This window comes from Scyliorhinus torazame, chromosome 3, assembly GCF_047496885.1.
Source record: "Scyliorhinus torazame isolate Kashiwa2021f chromosome 3, sScyTor2.1, whole genome shotgun sequence".
NCBI classification, from domain to species: Eukaryota; Metazoa; Chordata; class Chondrichthyes; order Carcharhiniformes; family Scyliorhinidae; genus Scyliorhinus; species Scyliorhinus torazame.
Window position 1 is genome coordinate 207,181,598 of NC_092709.1, and position 20,001 is coordinate 207,201,598.

General features: G+C 46.3%; 1 protein-coding gene across 1 annotated transcript; it reads right to left on the reverse strand.

Annotated features, from left to right (window-relative positions):
- Positions 1–1,621: 1,621 nt before the first annotated feature.
- Positions 1,622–19,722, reverse strand: LOC140408918 (carbohydrate sulfotransferase 14-like). Its single transcript, XM_072496807.1, has 2 exons — positions 19,390–19,722; positions 1,622–2,605 (listed from the first exon to the last, which is right to left on the reverse strand). Exons 1-2 carry the CDS (start codon positions 19,705–19,707, stop codon positions 1,787–1,789), a joined length of 1,137 nt encoding a protein of 378 aa, XP_072352908.1. The 5' UTR covers positions 19,708–19,722; the 3' UTR covers positions 1,622–1,786.
- Positions 19,723–20,001: the final 279 nt, after the last annotated feature.

Consider the following 20,001-nt stretch of genomic DNA (forward strand, 5'->3'; position numbering starts at 1 on the left):
TTCTCCCCCTTTCCCTGCCCCCATCCCCAAAATCTTTGGAAATAGTTTCAGTATTTTTTCCATGTTTTTACCTTCAGCTGCTATCACCAATATTTCTAAAACTGCTTGTTAGTGGACATTGGTGGTCATATCCTCTCCCTCCTACCTTCTTACTCTTTCCCCCAAGATATAAACAAGCAGCTACCAATCACCTCCCAGGTGACATCTTCCAGGGCCGGGGGAAGAAACTAAAAAGGGGAAAAAATGTTCAAACTTTTAATTCTGTTTTGGAGTGTGGTGTTGTTATTGTTTATGTTTGGAGTAAAATATCTTTTAAAATAAAATCAATGCTCAGTTAAAATAACTTTTCTGTTTGAACTTATGCTTTGTTTAGGCATTATAAATAAAGGTGAGGATTGGCACCAGTTTGTAACTGCTCTAGCCAGTATTATGAAAACATTACAACCTGGTGGCAGCAGTGAAGTGCAGCCAACTGAATCCTGGCAACTCATCTAGATCATCAGATATTTTCAAACCAGGCATTTGACGAAATGTAACAGAGCAACACACACCAGTCACTTAGAGTACATAATTCATTTTTCCAGTAATGGGGCAATTTAACGTGACCAATCCACCTATCCTGCACATCTTTGGGTTGTGGGAGTGAAACCCACACAAACACGGGGAGAATGTGCAAACTCCACACGGACAGTGACCCAGAGCCGGGATCGAACCTGGGACCTCAGCGCCGTGAGGCAGCAATGCTAACCACTGCGCTGTGCTGCCCCCACACCAGTCACTGTTAGCAAATAAAGAAAACAAAACTAATGAGTGGTAATATTTTATTTAACCTGAAATATCTCCATAAAAAATATATGCATTATAAAAATTGTTACCATCAGCCCCATTTATTTCCAATTAACTGAATTCCACTCAAATCATACCAGCTTACCACCATTTTATAAGAGCAAGATGTGTTCCATGCAATCACTTCATTAGAGGGCAGCATAAGCAAAGAGCGTCAAGGGCCTATTGCACTGTACATATACAAAAAAATATATATATATATCTCACACACACGTGGTCAATAACAGCCAATTCTCCATTGTATCATTAAAACTTTTATCATGTTGCAGAATTAAAAACCAGGGGCCTAGAAATGTCGCTGATTCGTGGTCGGAGACTTATAAAAGGAAGACAATGACCTGGAAAAAACTTACTTAATTGTAATATTAATGGCGCTGCTATTCTGTTCAGATTTTGAGAATGGGTAGCATTAGTTAATATACAATAGGAAATTGTAATGAGTACTACCTTATGGCAAATGTCAAGTAAACCAATAAGTAACTGCAGAATATTCAATTGCTAAAAGAATAGGTGGAAATATATTTGAAGAGCAAACAAAATAAAGAAAATTAAATCGACGATGTGTCAATACAGGGTAAGTAGTAAATGTTCAAAAAGTGCAAAGAATTTGCTGCTACTTTAGACCACCTGAAGCAAAGACTTTGAAGATAAAAACAGTTATCGACAGTAATGTTAGTTCTGGGCAATAACCCACAAAATTCAATGTGGACTTCTCAAAACCAACCTGTGATAAGGCAAACTTAAGTTTCAAAATGTTTTGTGCTGGAGGCAGGGACTGTCACCACTCCATGGAGTTAATAATCCCAGTGTTGTACATGTATACAATGACATCGCAAAAACGAAATTGTATAATATTTTTGTAATGCCAATGACCCTTTCATATTTAGAATATAAATAGGAAAAAGATTTTCCGCCCGCACAGCTTAGATTACAAAGCCCTTCAATGTCTGCAATATTTATCTGTAACATTTGGGAAAGGATACGCATATAATGAAAAATCTAGAATATATTTTGGTAAAAGTTCATTCAGAAGTCCTTGTGGCACTTTACATAGGTAGTAATGCAATGTCTCCTTAGTGATAGGTTTATACCATGCCTGCCTTTGGGGAAACTCAACACTACGTGGGGCCCCAACACTTTGGAGTATATGGCGTGCATCGCTTTGTAACCGTTCATAAGAGCCAATGTAGTCGTAAGTCACAGCACATGGCTGGCACAGATTGTAAATTGGCATCCAATGTTCATTCATTGTTTCCACATCTTCATCCACCAAGTACTGCAGAAATTCTGTAAAAGTAACATCATCTCCCCTTGACTGTCCCACATTTTTCCTATACCTTCTCACTATCTCCATTCCATACCTTCGCTGGTATGCCTCAATTTCTCCAAACTTGTTTCTGTAAGCTGACAACAATCGCTCCATTGGATCTCGAACAAACAAAAATTTATAGTAATGTTTCAACCTGTATTTAATTTCACTGTTTTTTAAGTCTCCGAGGAAGACCAAGTCATTCTTGTGGTCCATTTTTATATGCACATGCACACTGTCCAGCACACCGTTCAGAACTTTAATAACACGTTTCCAGTTAGAACATGCAACTTTGGGGACATAACAATACAAAAACTTATATTCATCATTGACCAGGATGTGTTTCAGTAAATTCCGTCGCTGGGCTGACGTTAAATCCAAAATACTATGTGGCATAGTTTTATGTTTGCATACACTCTGAAGAGTCCTGTTCCGAATCTCTTGAATAATCTGGAAAATGGGGTGGAAAACATTGGAGCAATTAGTAACATATAACATAAATGTCCCCTTCACATGGGTAAGTTTATCAGGCAAATGCTAGAAGAGAAAGTTACCACAGTATGAAATACTTCACTCCTTAAACCGTGGCTCGATACTACCTCTTTCACCCCCGAGTCAGAAAGTTCAGGCTAAACTTGGGAAAGAGCAGAGCACAGCTAGGCTGACAAATTAGGTGCTGCACCGAAGGACTGTACTATGCACTCATAGGTCTCGTCTTTTAGATAAGACATCAACTAGAGGTCCTGTTTTTCCCCTCAAGTGGCATTATTTAAAAGAGTTGGGGAGTTCTCATGATGTGCTGGCCGACATCAATCCTTCATCCAACATCAGTTAGATACAAAAGACCTTACTGCTCTTCTGCTTTTCAGATTAATATTTAAAAGACTTATGTTTGTGCAGGTTCAGCCGATGAGCTGATGTAATTCAGCAGACAAATCAGGGAAAATAAGAGATTTTTATTTTTAAATAGTAAATTTAATTACCTGGTTATTCTGTTGGACAAAACCTATGTGAGCAATTTTGGGCCCCACACCTCAGGAAGGACATACTGGCACTGGAGCGGGTCCAGCGGAGATTCACACGGATGATCCCAGGAATGGTAGGCCTAACATACGATGAACGTCTGAGGATCCTGGGATTATATTCATTGGAGTTTAGGAGGTTGAGGGGAGATCTAATAGAAACTTACAAGATAATGAATGGCTTAGATAGGGTGGATGTAGGGAAGTTGTTTCCATTAGCAGGGGAGACTACGGCCCGGGGGCACAGCCTTAGAATAAAAGGAGTCACTTTAGAACAGAGATGAGGAGAAATTTCTTCAGCTAGAGAGTGGTGGGTCTGTGGAATTCATTGCCACAGAGGGCGGTGGAGGCCGGGACGTTGAGTGTCTTTAAGACAGAAGTTGATAAATTCTTGATTTCTCGAGGAATTAAGGGCTATGGAGAGAGAGCGGGTAAATGGAGTTGAAATCAGCCATGATTGAATGGTGGAGTGGACTCGATGGGCCGAATGGCCTTACTTCCGCTCCAATGTCTTATGGTCTTATACTTGTAGGTAAATTAGTCAGTTTAGTGGCAGCCCCATTAACACTGATTCCTCATTATCCTGCATAAAGCAGGAATTCAGAATGAACTACGATACGAAGATGATGCCCTTAAATTAGCACTCTAACCTATGTTTATTTTTTTTAAAAATAAATTTAGAGTACCCAATTCATTTTTTCCAATTAAGGGGCAATTTAGCATGACCAATCCACCTAGCCTGCGCATCTTTTGGGTTGTGGGGGCGAAACCCACGCAAACACGGGGAGAATGTGCAAACTCCACACGGACAGCGACCCAGAGCCGGGATCGAACCTGGGACCTCGGCGCCATGAGGCAGCAGGGATAACCCACTGTGCCATCATGCTGCCCAACCTATGTTTAATTGCAGGGAAATACTACGGAAAAAATGGCTTCCCCTGACCTTCCTTAGGGCCATATTAATTACCAATAAAGATAATACAAAGCTTTAGAATTTGGACAGTGCACCTTAGAACACAACAGCTCATTTTCAAAACATACTATGTTTAAAAGTTTAAGATGCTGAATTATATCTTGTATTTTAATTTTTCTTATGAAATCAGCAGGGAGTGTGACTCAAACAGGCTAGGCTTACTCTTGAATATTAACAGTCATTTCAGTTTATTTCAACTGAAGTTGAGAAGCTTGCTTTCCAATTAATAAAAATATTGTTAGTCAGGAATGGTTTTGATAAAATAACCATCAAAATGTTCACATTTACAGTTGAAATGTACATTGGGAAATTCCTTGGGTTGAGGAATGTGATCCTTAAGGCTGTAAATTTGGATTGGATCTTTTTTTTTTTTGCCTGTTCCAACCAAAAGTTTGAAGCGAAAAATGTTTGAACCTCACAACCATTAACTGCCTTTCAATTATCCAGGAGCTCGGTAAGAGTTAATGCTCATGATTTTGCATAGTTGTAATATCCGGGTCAGTACACAAGATTTGAAGAGGATTTTGCAAAATGAAACGGGCTCAAATCTGGCCAGACTATAAAAAACATTTAGGTTGTCAACTTCTAACCGTTCTCGACTAATTAATTTCATCAAGGAGTTACAAATCTAAAATAGTAATGACAAGAGGTGTAATGATTGAATAGTTTAATGAAGCATGCGGACCTCTGATGTGATTGGATACTTATTCTTATGTACGATGCATGATGTAACCTTAATCAATTGTCCTGATTGGACATAGATAACTAGTAACAAATGATTGGTATATGCTAATTTCTTGTAATCGAATCTTGAAGTATAACTGCCAATACTACCCTTGAATCTGTGATCTTTAGCATCCCAATTTGGAATGCCAATAGACACTGCTCCAGCTTGTAATAAAGAACTAATGTTTTTACTCCAAGAGCCTTCATCTGATTTCTCATGAGTGGAAGAGTGAAATACACTAAAACCGAATGGCTGTACTTTTCTTCACAACAGTTTGGTAGCAGATGAATGCCCTGGCTATGTGCAAGGAATTAGGGTTAGGCAGCACGGTGGCACTGAAGAGCACTGCTGCCTCACAGCACCGCTGCCTCACAGCACCAAGGACCCAGGTTCGATTCCGACCTTGGGTGACTGTGTGGAATTTGCACATCCTCCCTGTGCCTGCGTGGGTTTCCTTCGGGTGCTCTGGTTTCACCCCCCAATACTGAAGATGTGCAGGTTTAAGTGGATTGCTAATGCTAAATTGCCCCTTCGTGTCACAAAAAAAGATAGGTAGGGTTATTGGGTTAGGGTGGACGAATGGGCCTAGGTAGGGTACTCTTTCAGAGGGTCAGTGCAGACTAATGGGCCAAATTGCCTCCTTCAGCACTGTAGTGATTCTATGAAGGACAGGACCTCAGTTTGGTGAGTATTATCATTGATTATACTCCTGACTGGGTGTTAATGAATACCTTAGCCGACAAACGGGCGGATCCGGCTCAGAGTAAACCAGACTAGATTAAGAGAGTGAGAGAGATGCACATCTCTCTAGAGATCCAAAGAGGGTGAAGTAAATTCTGTGAAGCCACTCTCTAGGGCAGTGGAGGGAGTCAAGTACATTCTGTGAAGCTCTGTCCTAGAGAAAGGGAGGGAGCGAAGTACACTCTGTGAAGATCCTCCCAAGTGGGTGCGAGGGAATGGAAGTACAGAGTGGTGAGGTTTCCTGCAAGGGGGACATCCCGAATTCGCACAAATTGTCTAGATTTTCCTTTACTATAGATTTTCTGTCACTATTAGATACTGCCTCGTCTCCTGACTGGGAATAGTGAAAGAAAATACACATGTCAGAGTCAGGAAAAGCTAAATCCGAAAAGGTAGAACTTAAGTTTACAACTGTGCCTTTTTTTTTGCCCAAAGGTTTGGTAAAATGTAGAAACAGGGTGAATTCCAACAAACACTCAGCTGTGCTGTAGAAATAAAAAGGGCTGTAAAGTTCAAACAAGCTCTTTCAGGGATATCTGGGATGGCAGTTCTCCTTGCTGCTGCGGTGCAGGTCACCCCTGATTCCTCCCAAAATATAAGTTTGTGTTAAACAATCGGTGAATTCAGTTCTGAGTCAAGGTCAGATATAAACTTCCAGTTTGGCAGAAATCCAATCTGAACTTTCAGACATTTGAATTTTTAAAAAAGCTTTTTCAACCTTGGTTAAGTAACAAAATTGAATTCAGTTGAAAGGAAAAAAAGGGTCTAGGGGAAAAAAATTTGGAGCAGAAAAGTTAACTATTTCAGCAGGTAATTGATTTGTTTTTAAATTGTCCAGAAACCTGCATGTATGATTATATATCATAATTATTTGATCTATGATTTATTTGGGGATTATGGGAACTCAATGACACCAGTTAAGGTGGTTATTTTAAGCATGCTCTAGAGGAATTTGGAACAAATGTGAGAATTTTATTGTATTATAATCGCCCCCAGATAGAGAACAAAGATTTTGCAGGTGTTAATATGTTTGGGTAAGAATGCTTTTGGGATTTGAATTTAACAAAGAATTTGCCTATGATGCCTATGAAATCAGCTGTTCAAAATTGGCTGAAATGGACCCAAAAAAAATCAAATAAATAATGAAAGAGAATGGAGGATCTTATTTATTATTTTAAACAAGAAATTGTGAGCTTGCAGTGCTCTGTCTCTTTAATAATCTGTAGCCGCAAGAGAAGGTCGAACAAGCAGTGAGAATCTGTGTTGTTGGTGTCTCTGTTAGCCTCAACTGACAAGTGCAGACAGAATTGAATACTCACTACCACTTGAATTAATATAAGTTTTTCATTTAAACAGTTACATAAGTTTCAAGACTCACGACTTGAATCAAAGTTATACTACCCTATTAAGAGAAAAACTGGTCAGGTTTGCTCTGAAGGGTGCGTGCTGGTGAGCATTGAAACCCTGGTCTGATTGTGCAATGGTTGATCCCCGGAGTTATCGGTGATGAAATCTCAGTGGTATTGTATTTCATAAGGTTTCCGTTAAACATCCTAACATTCTAGAGCATAGAACATACAGTGCAGAAGGAGGCCATTTGGCCCATAGAGTCTGCACCAACCCAAACCCGCACTTCCACCCTATTCCCATAACCCAATAACCTCTCCTAATCTTTTTTGGTCACTAAGGGTAATTTATCATGGCCAATCCACCTAACCTGCACGTCTTTGGACTGTGGGAGGAAACCGGAGCACCCGGAGGAAACCCACACAGACACGGGAAGAACGTGCAGACTCCACAGACATCATTCTAGACATCATTCGAGCCTGTTCTTCATGTTCCAAAAACAAGGATGTTTTCAGTGATGTTGTTATTCTCTGGTTCACATGAAAGTCATTCTACAAAGAGCTGCAGTTTTCTCTGTTTGCTTGTTTAATGTTAGTCATAGTCCTCTTTTGCCATAATGCCTGATGGTTAATGTTGGCAACTGTCCAACTCAGCAGTGTGTTCAGTTTGTTTTATGTTGATGTTCATATATTTGTGTTACCATTGTTTTAGGCAATGTATAATAATAATGTTTTTATTGTCACAAGTAGGCTTACATTAACACTGCAATGAAGTTTCTGTGAAAAGCCCCTAGTCACCACATTCCAGTGCCTGTTCAGGTACACAGTGGGAGAATTCAGAATGTCCAAATTATCTAATAGCACGTCTTTCGGGACTTGTGGGAGGAAATTGGAGCATCCGGAGGAAACCCACGCAGAACGTGGAGAACGTGCAGACTCCGCACAGATAGTGACCCAAGCCAGGAATCGAACCTGGGACCACGTGCTAATGTTCATCTTTCTGGGGAATTAATCTTGTCCGGTGTTTTTAATTACAGATGGAAGTTTACAACAGACTGACAAGATCGCTTAAGTAATTCATTTTGATCATGGTTGTATGTCCCACTGCTTGTGTATGAATTATATTTGTGTTGTCCTTTCAAGCTTTAATGTTTTCTGTCTGATATTGTGAGTTTTGAGATCATAGTTTAAGTGATTCAAGTCAAAGAGCTAACAAAGGGAAGTAAATCAACAAAACTTTATTTTCAAAGGTTATCAACCAGGGGTTATGTTTTTCTGGTCAGAAGCGCGATTCCAGGATATTTTTGATAAACGTGGGAATTTTAGTCTGAAATACAAATTCATACGTGTAAGAATGAGATTATTTTAATTCAAGGGGGTTGATTGGGATTTGGGATATTTGAAATGATTATGGCCTGTGTTGGATTGATCTGGTGTTAAAACTTGTCAGGTTCGAAGAGTTATTCCTGACACAACGAAAAAAAAAGGCGCAAGGAGAAATTGTTCAATAAAATGAATCCCTGATCATGGTTCTTGTTAGATTAAAACAAAAGAACGGTGATCCAGTTGAGAACTTTTACTCCATCCCTTTTCAAACTAGCAGAAAATTTACTCTTGTCTGCAAACAACTGAAGATGTATTTACATTTTTACAGGAATTGGAAATTACAAAATTTTAAGTTTGAATTGTCAGATATGTTCAGATTAATTAACCCATTTTGCCCCAAGCAGAAGAGATCTTTTGTGTTTTGCTTTACCGGTAACTGCAAGTGGAACAAGATTTGCAGTAGCTTCAAGAATTTGGGAATCTATTTGTCGACTTTCAATATTGCAGCAAGTCGGCCCGATTTAAAATTCACGTCATAGGGAGGGGGCAGGTATATAGTAAGAAGTTAAAAAAGACAGGAGACTTCCGGGTGCGGCGATGACCAACTAAGTCGCACGTTTCGGCAGCTCCCAGTGGAACGGACTTTTGGGCTCTTAATAGGAGCCCCAACGGCAATTTTAACGGCTAAAAACGCTGTGCGGTAAACCAGAAGGGAATCCCCCCTGGATACGGATGGAAAAAGGAAAGGAAAGCGGCCGGATTGCGGAGGATCCTCTAGAGCAGCGGCAAGGAAGGCAAGCACAAAGCAAGATGGCGTCGGAAGGTGGCCGTTTACTATGGGGCCCTGACCAACAAGAGTTCCTGCGGCGCTGTGTGGAAGAACTGAAAAAGGAGATGAAGAAGGAGCTGCTGGCCCCGATATTACAGGCAATTGAAGGGCTAAAGGAGGAGCAAAAGACCCAGGAGCAGGAGCTTCGGGTCGTGAAGGCAAAGGCCGCTGAAAATGAAGACGAAATACAGGGCCTGGTGGTGAAGACAGAGATGCACGAGGCACAACACAAAAGGTGTGTGGAAAGGCTGGAGGTGCTGGAGAATAATGCGAGGAGGAAGAATTTAAGGATTCTTGGTCTTCCCGAAGGCGCAGAAGGGGCGGACGTTGGGGCATATGTGAGCACGATGCTTCACTCGTTAATGGGATCGGAGGCCCCGACGGGCCCGTTGGAGGTGGAGGGAGCTTATCGAGTTATGACGCGAAGACCGAGGGCTGGAGAAATACCTCGAGCCATAGTGGTGAGATTTCTCCGCTATAACGACAGAGAGATAGTCCTCAGATGGGCGAAGAAAACTCGGAGCAGTAGGTGGGAGAACGCGGTGATCCGCGTATATCAAGATTGGAGTGCGGAGGTGGCGAGAAGGAGGGCAAGTTTTAATCGGGCTAAGGCGGTGCTTCACAAAAGGAAAGTCAAATTCGGAATGTTGCAGCCGGCAAGATTGTGGGTCACACACCAAGGGAAGCACCACTACTTTGAGACGGCAGAAGAAGCGTGGACATTTATTGTGGACGAGAAGCTGGAATAGGCGGGCAAGAAAAAGAACGTTTGGGACAAAGTGGTGGGGTGATTACGTGGGGTGAGGGGATGATTTTTCAAGTTGTTAATCTTGCGACCCAGTAACTTTTCTCTCTTCCCCATGTTGTGGGGGAGTGGGGGGGGGGGGGGGAAGGGAGGATGAGGAACTATGGGCGCCGGTCATTAGGGGCGGGGCCAAGTGGGAAACGCGGGCTTTGTTCCCACGCTATGGTAATCATGGCGGGAAGCGGGAAGGAGGGGGCCTCGCACAGTGGGGGCCGAGGTCACGGGGGGAAGCCGAGGTCAGCCAGAGTTTGCTGACTTCTGGGCGCAACATGGGGGGTGCAACTACGCTAGAAAGGGATCTAGCGGGGGGGGGGGGGTTTAACTGGGTTGCTGCTGCTGGGGAGAAGGGGGAGCTGGTACGGGGTGGGGTGGTCGAGGCGGGAGGGCGCCGTCAGGGGGATATACGGGTACGTGGGAACCGGGAGAGGAGCTGGATTAAAATAGGGGATGGCTAGTCGACAAGGGGGGGGGGGGCGGTAGGTAAAGAGCCCCCCAACCCGGCTGATCACGTGGAATGTGAGAGGGCTGAACGGGCCGATTAAAAGGGCACGGGTACTCGCACACCTAAAGAAATTAAAGGCAGATGTGGTTATGTTGCAGGAGACACATTTGAAACTGATAGACCAGGTCACACTACGCAAAGGATGGGTGGGGCAGGTGTTTCATTCGGGTTTAGATGCAAAGAACAAGGGGGTGGCTATATTAGTGGGGAAACGGGTACTGTTTGAGGCAAAGACCATAGTGGCGGATAGTAGGGGCCATAGTGGCGGATAGTAGGGGTAGATACGTGATGGTGAGCGGTAGATTGCAAGGGGAGGTGGTGGTTCTAGTGAACGTATATGCCCCGAACTGGGATGATGCAAATTTTATGAGGCGTTGGGACGTATCCCGGACCTAGAGGCGGGAAAGTTGGTAATGGGGGGAGACTTCAATACAATGCTGGACCCAGGGCTGGACAGATCGAGGTCCAGGACCGGGAGGAGGCCAACTGCAGCTAGGGTGCTCAAGGACTTCATGGAGCAGATGGGAGGAGTAGACCCCTGGAGATTTAGCAGGCCTAGGAGTAAGGAGTTCTCGTTTTTCTCCTATGTTCATAAAGTACATTCACGGATAGACTTTTTTGTTTTGGGAAGGGCATTGATCCCGAAGGTGACAGGGACGGAGTACACGGCCATAGCTATCTCGGACCACGCTCCACGTTGGGTGGACCTGGAGATAGGAGAGGAAAAAGAACAGCACCCACCCTGGAGAATGGACATGGGATTATTGGCGGGTGAGGGGGTGTGTTTAAGGGTGAGGGGGTGTAGTGAAAGGTACTTGGAGCTTAATGACAATGGGGAGGTTCAGGTGGGAGTGGTCTGGGAGGCGTTGAAGGCAGTGGTTAGAGGGGAGCTGATATCTATCAGGGCACATAAAGGAAAGCAGGAGGGTAGGGAAAGGGAGCGGTTGCTGAAAGAACTTTTGAGGGTGGACAGACAATATGCGGAGGCACCGGAGGAGGGACTGTACAGGGAAAGACAAAGGCTACAGGTAGAATTTGACCTGTTGACTACGGGTAATGCAGAGGCACAATGGAGGAGGGCACAGGGTGTACAGTACGAATATGGAGAGAAGGCGAACCGGTTGTTGGCCCACCAACTGAGGGAGAGGGGAGCAGCGAGGGAGATAGGGGGGGTGAGAGATGAGGAGGGAGAGATGGAGCGGGGAGCGGAGAGAGTGAATGGGGTGTTCAAGGCATTCTACAAAAGATTATATAAAGCTCAGCCCCCGGAAGGGAAGGAGAGAATGATGTGCTTTCTGGATCAGCTGGAATTCCCTAAGGTGGAGGAACAGGAGAGGGCGGGACTGGGAGCACAGACTGAGATGGAGGAGGTAGTGAAAGGGATTGGGAGCATGCAGGCGGGGAAGGCCCCGGGACCAGACGGATTCCCGGTGGAATTTTATAGGAAGTACACGGACTTGCTGGCCCCGCTTTTGACGAGAACCTTTAATGAGGCCAGGGAAAGGGGGCAGCTGCCCCCGACTATGTCAGAGGCAACGATATCGCTCCTTTTAAAGAAGGAAAAAGACCCGCTGCAATGCGGGTCCTATAGGCCCATTTCCCTTTTAAACGTGGATGCTAAGATTCTGGCCACGGTGATGGCGACGAGGATAGAGGACTGTGTCCCGGGGGTGGTCCATGAGGACCAAACCGGGTTTGTGAAGGGGAGACAGCTGAACACGAACATACGGAGGTTGCTAGGGGTAATGATGATGCCCCCGCCAGAGGGGGAAGCGGAGATAGTGGTGGCGATGGATGCCGAGAAAGCATTCAACAGAGTGGAGTGGGATTATCTGTGGGAGGTGCTGAGGAGATTTGGCTTTGGAGATGGGTATATCGGATGGGTACAGTTGCTGTATAGGGCCCCGATGGCGAGTGTGGTCACGAATGGACGGAGGTCTGATTATTTCCGGCTTCACAGAGGGACGAGGCAGGGGTGTCCCCTGTCTCCGTTACTGTTTGTATTGGCGATTGAGCCCCTGGCCATAGCACTGAGGGGTTCCAGGAAGTGGAGGGGAATGTTTAGGGGAGGAGAAGAACACCGGGTATCTTTGTATGCGGATGATTTGTTGTTGTATGTTGCGGACCCGGTGGAGGGGATGCCAGAGATAATGCGGATACTTGGGGAGTTTGGGGATTTTTGGGGTACAAATGGAACCTGGGGAAAAGTGAGTTGTTTGTGGTGCATCCGGGGGAGCAGAGCAGGGAAATAGAGGATTTACCGCTGAGGAAGGTAACAAGAGATTTCCGGTACTTAGGGATTCAGATAGCCAAGAATTGGGGAACCTTACACCAGCCTAATTTAACACGATTGGTGGAACAGATGGAGGAGGATTTCAAGAGATGGGACATGGTGTCCCTGTCACTGGCAGATAGGGTACAGGCGGTTAAAATGGTGGTTCTCCCAAGATTCCTCTTTGTGTTTCAGTGCCTCCCGGCGTCCTGCAAGGGGACCAGCCTACAAGCAATGGTGACGGCACCGTTGCCGTTCTCACCGAAGAAATACACCACAAGCCCAGTGGTGGTGGCAACACCAAAAATTTGGGGGCAGTGGCGACGGCATAGGGGAAGGACGGGAGCCTCGGTGCGGTCCCCGATAAGAAATAACCATAGGTTTGTTCCGGGGAGAATGGATGGGGGATTTGGAGTATGGCAAAGAGCTGGGGTAGTACAACTGAGAGATCTGTTCCTGGATGGGACGTTTGCAAGTATGGGAGCGCTGACGGAAAAGTATGGGTTGCCCCAAGGGAATGCGTTTAGGTATATGCAACTGAGGGCGTTTGCGAGGCAACAGGTGAGGGAACTCCCGCAGCTTCCGACGCAGGAGGTGCAAGATAGAGTGATCTCAGAGACATGGGTGGGGGATGGTAGGGTGTTGGATATATATAGGGAAATGAGGGACGAGGGGGAGATCATGATAGATGAGCTGAAAGGGAAATGGGAGGAAGAGTTGGGGGAAGAGATCGAAGAGGGGCTATGGGCTGAGGCCCTACGTAGGATAAACTCGTCGTCCTCGTGTGCCAGGCTAAGCTTGATACAATTTAAGGTTCTACAGAGGGCGCATATGACTGGAGCACGGCTCAGTACATTTTTCGGGGTAGAGGATAGGTGTGGGAGATGCTCGAGAAGCCCAGCAAATCACACCCACATGTTCTGGTCATGTCCGGCACTACAGGGGTTCTGGGTGGGGGTGGCGAAGGTGCTTTCGAAGGTGGTGGGGGTCCGGGTTGAGCCAAGCTGGGGGTTGGCTATATTCGGGGTCGCAGAAGAGCCGGGAGTACAGGAGGTGAGAGGGGCTGATGTTTTGGCCTTTGCGTCCCTAGTAGCCCGGCGCAGGATATTGCTTATGTGGAAGGAAGCCAAACCCCCGGGCGTGGAGACCTGGATAAATGACATGGCAGGGTTTATAAAGCTAGAACGGATCAAGTTCGTATTAAGGGGTTCGGCTCAAGTGTTCACCAGGCGGTGGCAACCGTTCGTCAACTACCTCACAGAACGATAGAGGGAATGGAAGAGAAAGAAGGCAACAGCAGCAACCCGGGGGGGGGGGGGGGGGGGGGGGGGGGGAGGACCCGGGCGGGCTCTTAGGGATGTCATTGTATATGTATAGGCATTTGTTTTAGGTAATGTATATTGGACTGTTGGATTGTATCTTTGGAGAGTAACTATTTTTGATAAGGCAGTTGCCATTTAGTTTTTGTTTATATATTATTTGTTTATTTGTTCAAAATTGGCCAGTGTTATTTATATTGCTTTTTTGTTGTTAAAAAGAAAAACTGTGTACTGTTATGTTTGGCCAAAAAATCTTGAATGAAATATATTTTTTTAAAAACAGGATAGTTGGAGGAGTGCAAGGTCACATTCACCAGTCTTAAACAAGTCCTAGCAACAGCGAGGCATTAGGACTGCCAGATTTGACTTGCTCCCTTCCACATATACGGCCATAATAATGGGAATTACTACACTGCCACAGTGACTCACTAACATGGAGTTATAAGCAACCCATGGCCTATTACTCTAACAAGCAATCAGCAGTTTTTTTTTTACTTTGTCGGAGTTACAAAGCCTGGGCTCAGAGTGTGGGTCAGGGGCGAACCCCTAATCCTGCTCCAAAAAACTAATTCAAATTGAATCCAATTCATGGTCCCCACAAGAGAGACATACCAGATCTGAACCAAAGGTTCAATCTACATTACACTTGATCTTAGCCAAAAGGCCGAGAAGTTGCTTCTGGATATATAAAATCCACACAGATTAGTGCAGATTCTGAACATTGGAAGATTGAAAATGGTCTCAGAAACTAGAAAGGCTCAGGAGAGTGTCTAGTACTTAAATGGGTGGATTACAGTAGTTAAGGATGAGAAAAACTCAGTGGGATATATGAACATTTGAGGAAAAGAACATGTACATGATGTGCAGGGCAGGAGAAGAGCCGTTAGAGGAGGCCAATGTGACCCTGTTTGTCGACGGGTTATAGCGGAGTGAATGGAGAGCCAAGAACTCTTTAGACAATAGTTGAACAAACGGTGATTATGAAAAAACAACTGACATTTGAAGGGATTTTAAGATGAGCAAAACACAATACACACAGTTTAGGTGGTTTCCATGGATACAAGGACAAAGCTTCTTTTGAAGAAGAGATGAAATGGACTTTAATGGAAATCTGAAAGCCAACAACATTTATTTGAATTTGGGATAATTCTGGGATGTGAAAAAGCAATGTAATTTAGCAAGTTACCATAAAAAAGATGTAATTTAATACAAAGAACAAGCAATCAAAGATGTTACTGCCTGGAATTAAATAGAAATGTTTGATTTCTGTTTTAAAGATGTTATGAAGTTATTTTATTGGATTGCACAATTTCTCCAGGGCTCATGATTGGGATAGAATTAATGATCGAGGAAAGACAATAGGGACAGGAAATCAAAACAGCAAATGAGAATTGGAATATTGAGTACAATTCAATGGAATATTTCAATCTGGCTCTGATAGGAGGCTAGTAAATTGATAAACTTTCTCTGGGTAACACTTGTGTCCTTGTCTATGTTTTTATTCAAGAGAACAAAGTTTGATACTGTGGCCACCACCCAAACTTTGGACAATAAGGGGCAATTTAGCATGGCCAATCCACCTAACCTGCACAAAGATACAGAATTTACAGTGCAGAAGGAGGCCTTTCGGCCCATCGAGTCTCAACCGGCCCTTGGAAAGAGCACCCCACTTAAGCCCACACCTCTGCCCCATACCTGTAACCCAGCAACCCCACCTAACCCCTTTGGACCCTAAGGGCAATTTAGCATAGCCAATCCACCTAACCTGCACATCTTTGGACTGTGGGAGGAAACCGGAGCACCCGGAGGAAACCCACGTAGACACGAGGAGAATGTGCCGACTCCGCACAGACAGTGACCCAAGCCGGGAATCGAACCTGGGACCCTGGAGCTGTGAAGCGACAGAGCTAACCACTGTGCCACCATGCCACCCATCTTTGGACTGTGGGAGGAAACGGAGCTCCCACAGGAAACCCTCGAGGGAATCCTCAGGGAGAAAGTGCAAACTCCACACAATCACGCGAGACTGGAATTGAACCCGGGTCCCTGGAGTTGTGAGGCAGCAGTGCTAACCACTGTGCTGCCTCCCTGTGGAAGGGCCATGCAGACTAGTGGGGCAGCACGGTAGCATGTGGCTAGCACAATTGCTTCACAGTTCCAGGGTCCCAGGTTCGATTCCGGCTTGGGTCACTGTCTGTGCAGAGTCTGCACATCCTCCCCGTGTCTGCGTGGGTTTCCTCCAGGTGCTCCGGTTTCCTCAGACAGTCCAAAGATGTGCAGGTTAGGTGGATTGGCCATGATAAATTGCCCTTAGTGTCCAAAATTGCCCTTAGTGTTGGGTGGGATTACTGGGTTATGGGGATCGGGTGGAGGTGTTGACCTTGGGTAGGGTGCTCTTTCCAAGAGCCGGTGCAGTCTCGATGGGCCGAATGGCCTCCTGCAATGTAAATTCTATGTTAATCTATGTTAAAACTGTGTTTCACTCTCCATAGTTTCTCAGCATTTTCTATTTTTATTTAATGTCCAGCATGCTCGTCACCCTGGTAAAGGGGTAAAATAGTTTTGAATATTTCCACCATTTTACTACCTTTGCCCAGGAGTTTATCCTGCACAGTCCTTAGTAGCCCTATTTAGACTTCTTTTGTAATTTACATGTCTGGAGAACACTATTTCCTTTCATATTCCAAGATCATTTAATTTTGTTGTTGTCCTTCACATTACTAACAGATTACTTTCTAATTTTCAATATTGCTTCTGCCATCCTGCTTTGATGTCTGTGAATGCATTTTTCTTCGGTTTCAATTACCCCCTTATTTTTTTCTTCATCCATGGTGTGACAAGAGGAGCTAGTTTGTTCCTGCTAATTAGTGGGACCGATTTCTCCAGGACTCTATTGATCTTCTACCCTGGCACAGCTGGTAACAATAACCAGCAGTCCACTCTGGTAACGACGGCCAGCAGTCCACTCTGGTAACGACGGCCAGCAGTCCACTCTGGTAACGACGGCCAGCAGTCCACTCTGGTAACGACGGCCAGCAGTCCACTCTGGTAACGACGGCCAGCAGTCCACTCTGGTAACGACGGCCAGCAGTCCACTCTGGTAACGACGGCCAGCAGTCCACTCTGGTAACGACGGCCAGCAGTCCACTCTGGTAACGACGGCCAGCAGTCCACTCTGGTAACGACGGCCAGCAGTCCACTCTGGTAACGACGGCCAGCAGTCCACTCTGGTAACGACGGCCAGCAGTCCACGCTGGTAACGACGGCCAGCAGTCCACGCTGGTAACGACGGCCAGCAGTCCACGCTGGTAACGACGGCCAGCAGTCCACGCTGGTAACGACGGCCAGCAGTCCACGCTGGTAACGACGGCCAGCAGTCCACGCTGGTAACGACGGCCAGCAGTCCACGCTGGTAACGACGGCCAGCAGTCCACGCTGGTAACGACGGCCAGCAGTCCACGCTGGTAACGACGGCCAGCAGTCCACGCTGGTAACGACGGCCAGCAGTCCACGCTGGTAACGACGGCCAGCAGTCCACGCTGGTAACGACGGCCAGCAGTCCACGCTGGTAACGACGGCCAGCAGTCCACGCTGGTAACGACGGCCAGCAGTCCACGCTGGTAACAATAACCAGCAGAGGGATTTTTGTAGGTGGGACGCTGGCGGGGAGGGTTCAGACGGTGAACATGACTGTCCTTCCGAGACTGCTTTTCTTTTTTCAGTGTCTCCCGATTTTTGTCCCAGAGGCTTTATTCAGAAGAAGTATGAATGTGGCAATAGCGAGGTTTATATGGGCTGGTAAAACCCCGAGAATAAAGGGGACATTCCTGGAACGGGCCCGCAGGGAAGGGGGATTGGCCCTCTCGAGCTTTATTAACTATTACTGGGCTGCCAACATATCGATGGTCAGGAATTGGGTAGTGGGGGAGGGGTCGGTCTGGGAGCGGACGGAGGCAGCATCCTGCAACGGTACAAGTCTGGAGGCTTTACTGACGGCGCCCCTGCCGTTCTCGACGGCTCAGTACTCCACAAGTCCTATGGTGGTGGCAGCCCTGAGGGTGTGGGGGCAATGGAGGCAGCATATGTGACTGGAGGGGGCGTCAGTGTGGTCACCGATCTGTGACAATCACCGGTTTGTCCCAGAGGGGCTGGATGGGGGCTTTAAGGTATGGAAGCGGGCAAGAATTGAGAGGTTTGGGGATCTATTCATCCAGGAGGGCTTCACGACCTTGGAAACATTAGGGAGGAGTTTGATTTGCCAGGTGGGAACAGGTTTCGGTACCTTCAAGTGCGGGACTTTGTACGGAGACAGGTCCCAAGCTTTCCTCGCCTCCCCCTCAGGGGGCTACAGGATAAAGTGCTGTCAAAAACAGGGGTTGGAGGTGGGAAGGTTTCAGAAATATACAGGGAATTGTTAGAGTGAGAAGGGGCCCCTGTCAGAGAGAGGAAGAGGGAAGAGGAGCTAGGAGGGGAGCTGGAAACTTAACTGTGGGAGAAAGCCTTGAAAAGGGTAAATGCATCCTCATCCTGTGCTAGACTTAGCTTGATTCAGTTCAAGGTAGTCCACAGGGCCCACATGACGGTAGCTTGGATGAGTAGGTTCTTCGAGGAGGTGGAGGTCAGATGTGGGCGGTGTGGGGGTAGCCCGGCCAACCATGTTCATATGTTTTGGGCATGTCCAAAACTGAGGGAATTCTGGCAGGGATTTGCAGATGTTATGTGGGAAGTCCTGGAAGGTAGGGTAACGCAAGAGTCCAGAATGAGCAATATTTGGGATGTCGGAAGATCTGGGGGCAAAAGGGGGTGGGGACGATATTCTGGGCTTCTCCTCCCTGGTGGCCCAGAGACGGATCTTGCTGAGATGGAGGGACTCGGAGCCCCCGAAATCAGCAGTGCGGGTCAGTGATATGGAAGAGTTTCTCAGTCTGGAAAAAAATCAAGTTCGCTCTAAGAGGATCAAAACAGGGATTCGCCCGGAGTTGACAGCCGTTCATCGATTTCTTTCACAAAAACTGAACGTCAGCAGTAAGGGGGGGAAAAGGGGAAAGAAAAAAAGGGGGGGGGGGGGAGGAAATAGGAGGCATGGTAATGTTAAATAAGGACAGGGAATTTAGTAAATGGGTAATTGGGGATAGAGGCGGGAGAAGTGGCGTACGTGGTTTATTGTTTGTTATTTTAGAGGGTATTTTGTGCGTCGACCAACACGGTTGTTTTAGAAATGTCTGTGTTAAATTGTGAAAATTACAAATGCTTCAATAAAATATTTTCTAAAAAAAACAATAACCAGCAGTCCACGCTGGTAACAATAACCAGCAGTTTATGGGTAGTAAACAATCAATCATTCCCATGAGTGAACCCAGGGCTGTTCTCACCTGGTAGTCAGGGTCCTCGCTCCACTTCCAGTCCTCCTCTGTGTTGACACCGGATTGAGCTCCGCCGCTCCCCCGGCTCCGGGCTCCGTACGTGCGGCCGCTCAATGTGTCCACCTCGGCCAACATACCCTTCTGGATCATGAGCAGCAGCCCGCCCGATGCCACGATCACACCGAAAGTCAGCATGGTGGGCAGCAGCACAGCCCTGCGAGCAGCCCGGGCCACCATCAGGCCGCCCATGGCCTCGCCTCGGCTCCCACTTGCACCAGCCGTCCCGCTCGGGTCCAGCCAGACCCTGCCGCCGCCGCCAACACGCATGCGCCCGCCGGAGGCGCTCTGGGGGTTGTAGTCTCCCACGCCATTCAAGCCCACCACTGCGCATGTGCAGGAATCCTCGCGCACCTGCTGGGGACCCCAGGTTGATGCTGCCTTTCCAGCACAATACTTGGCACCAGGTTATCAGAGATGAGGGGGCAGGCCATTGACAGTTTTAGAGTGGCCAACTCTGGTTGAAACCATTCTTAGAGACTTGATCATCTTGCCTTATTACATTAGAGCTGTTTGAGGGTGTAACAAGCAGAGCTTACCAGTAGATGCAGGGCGAGATTCTCC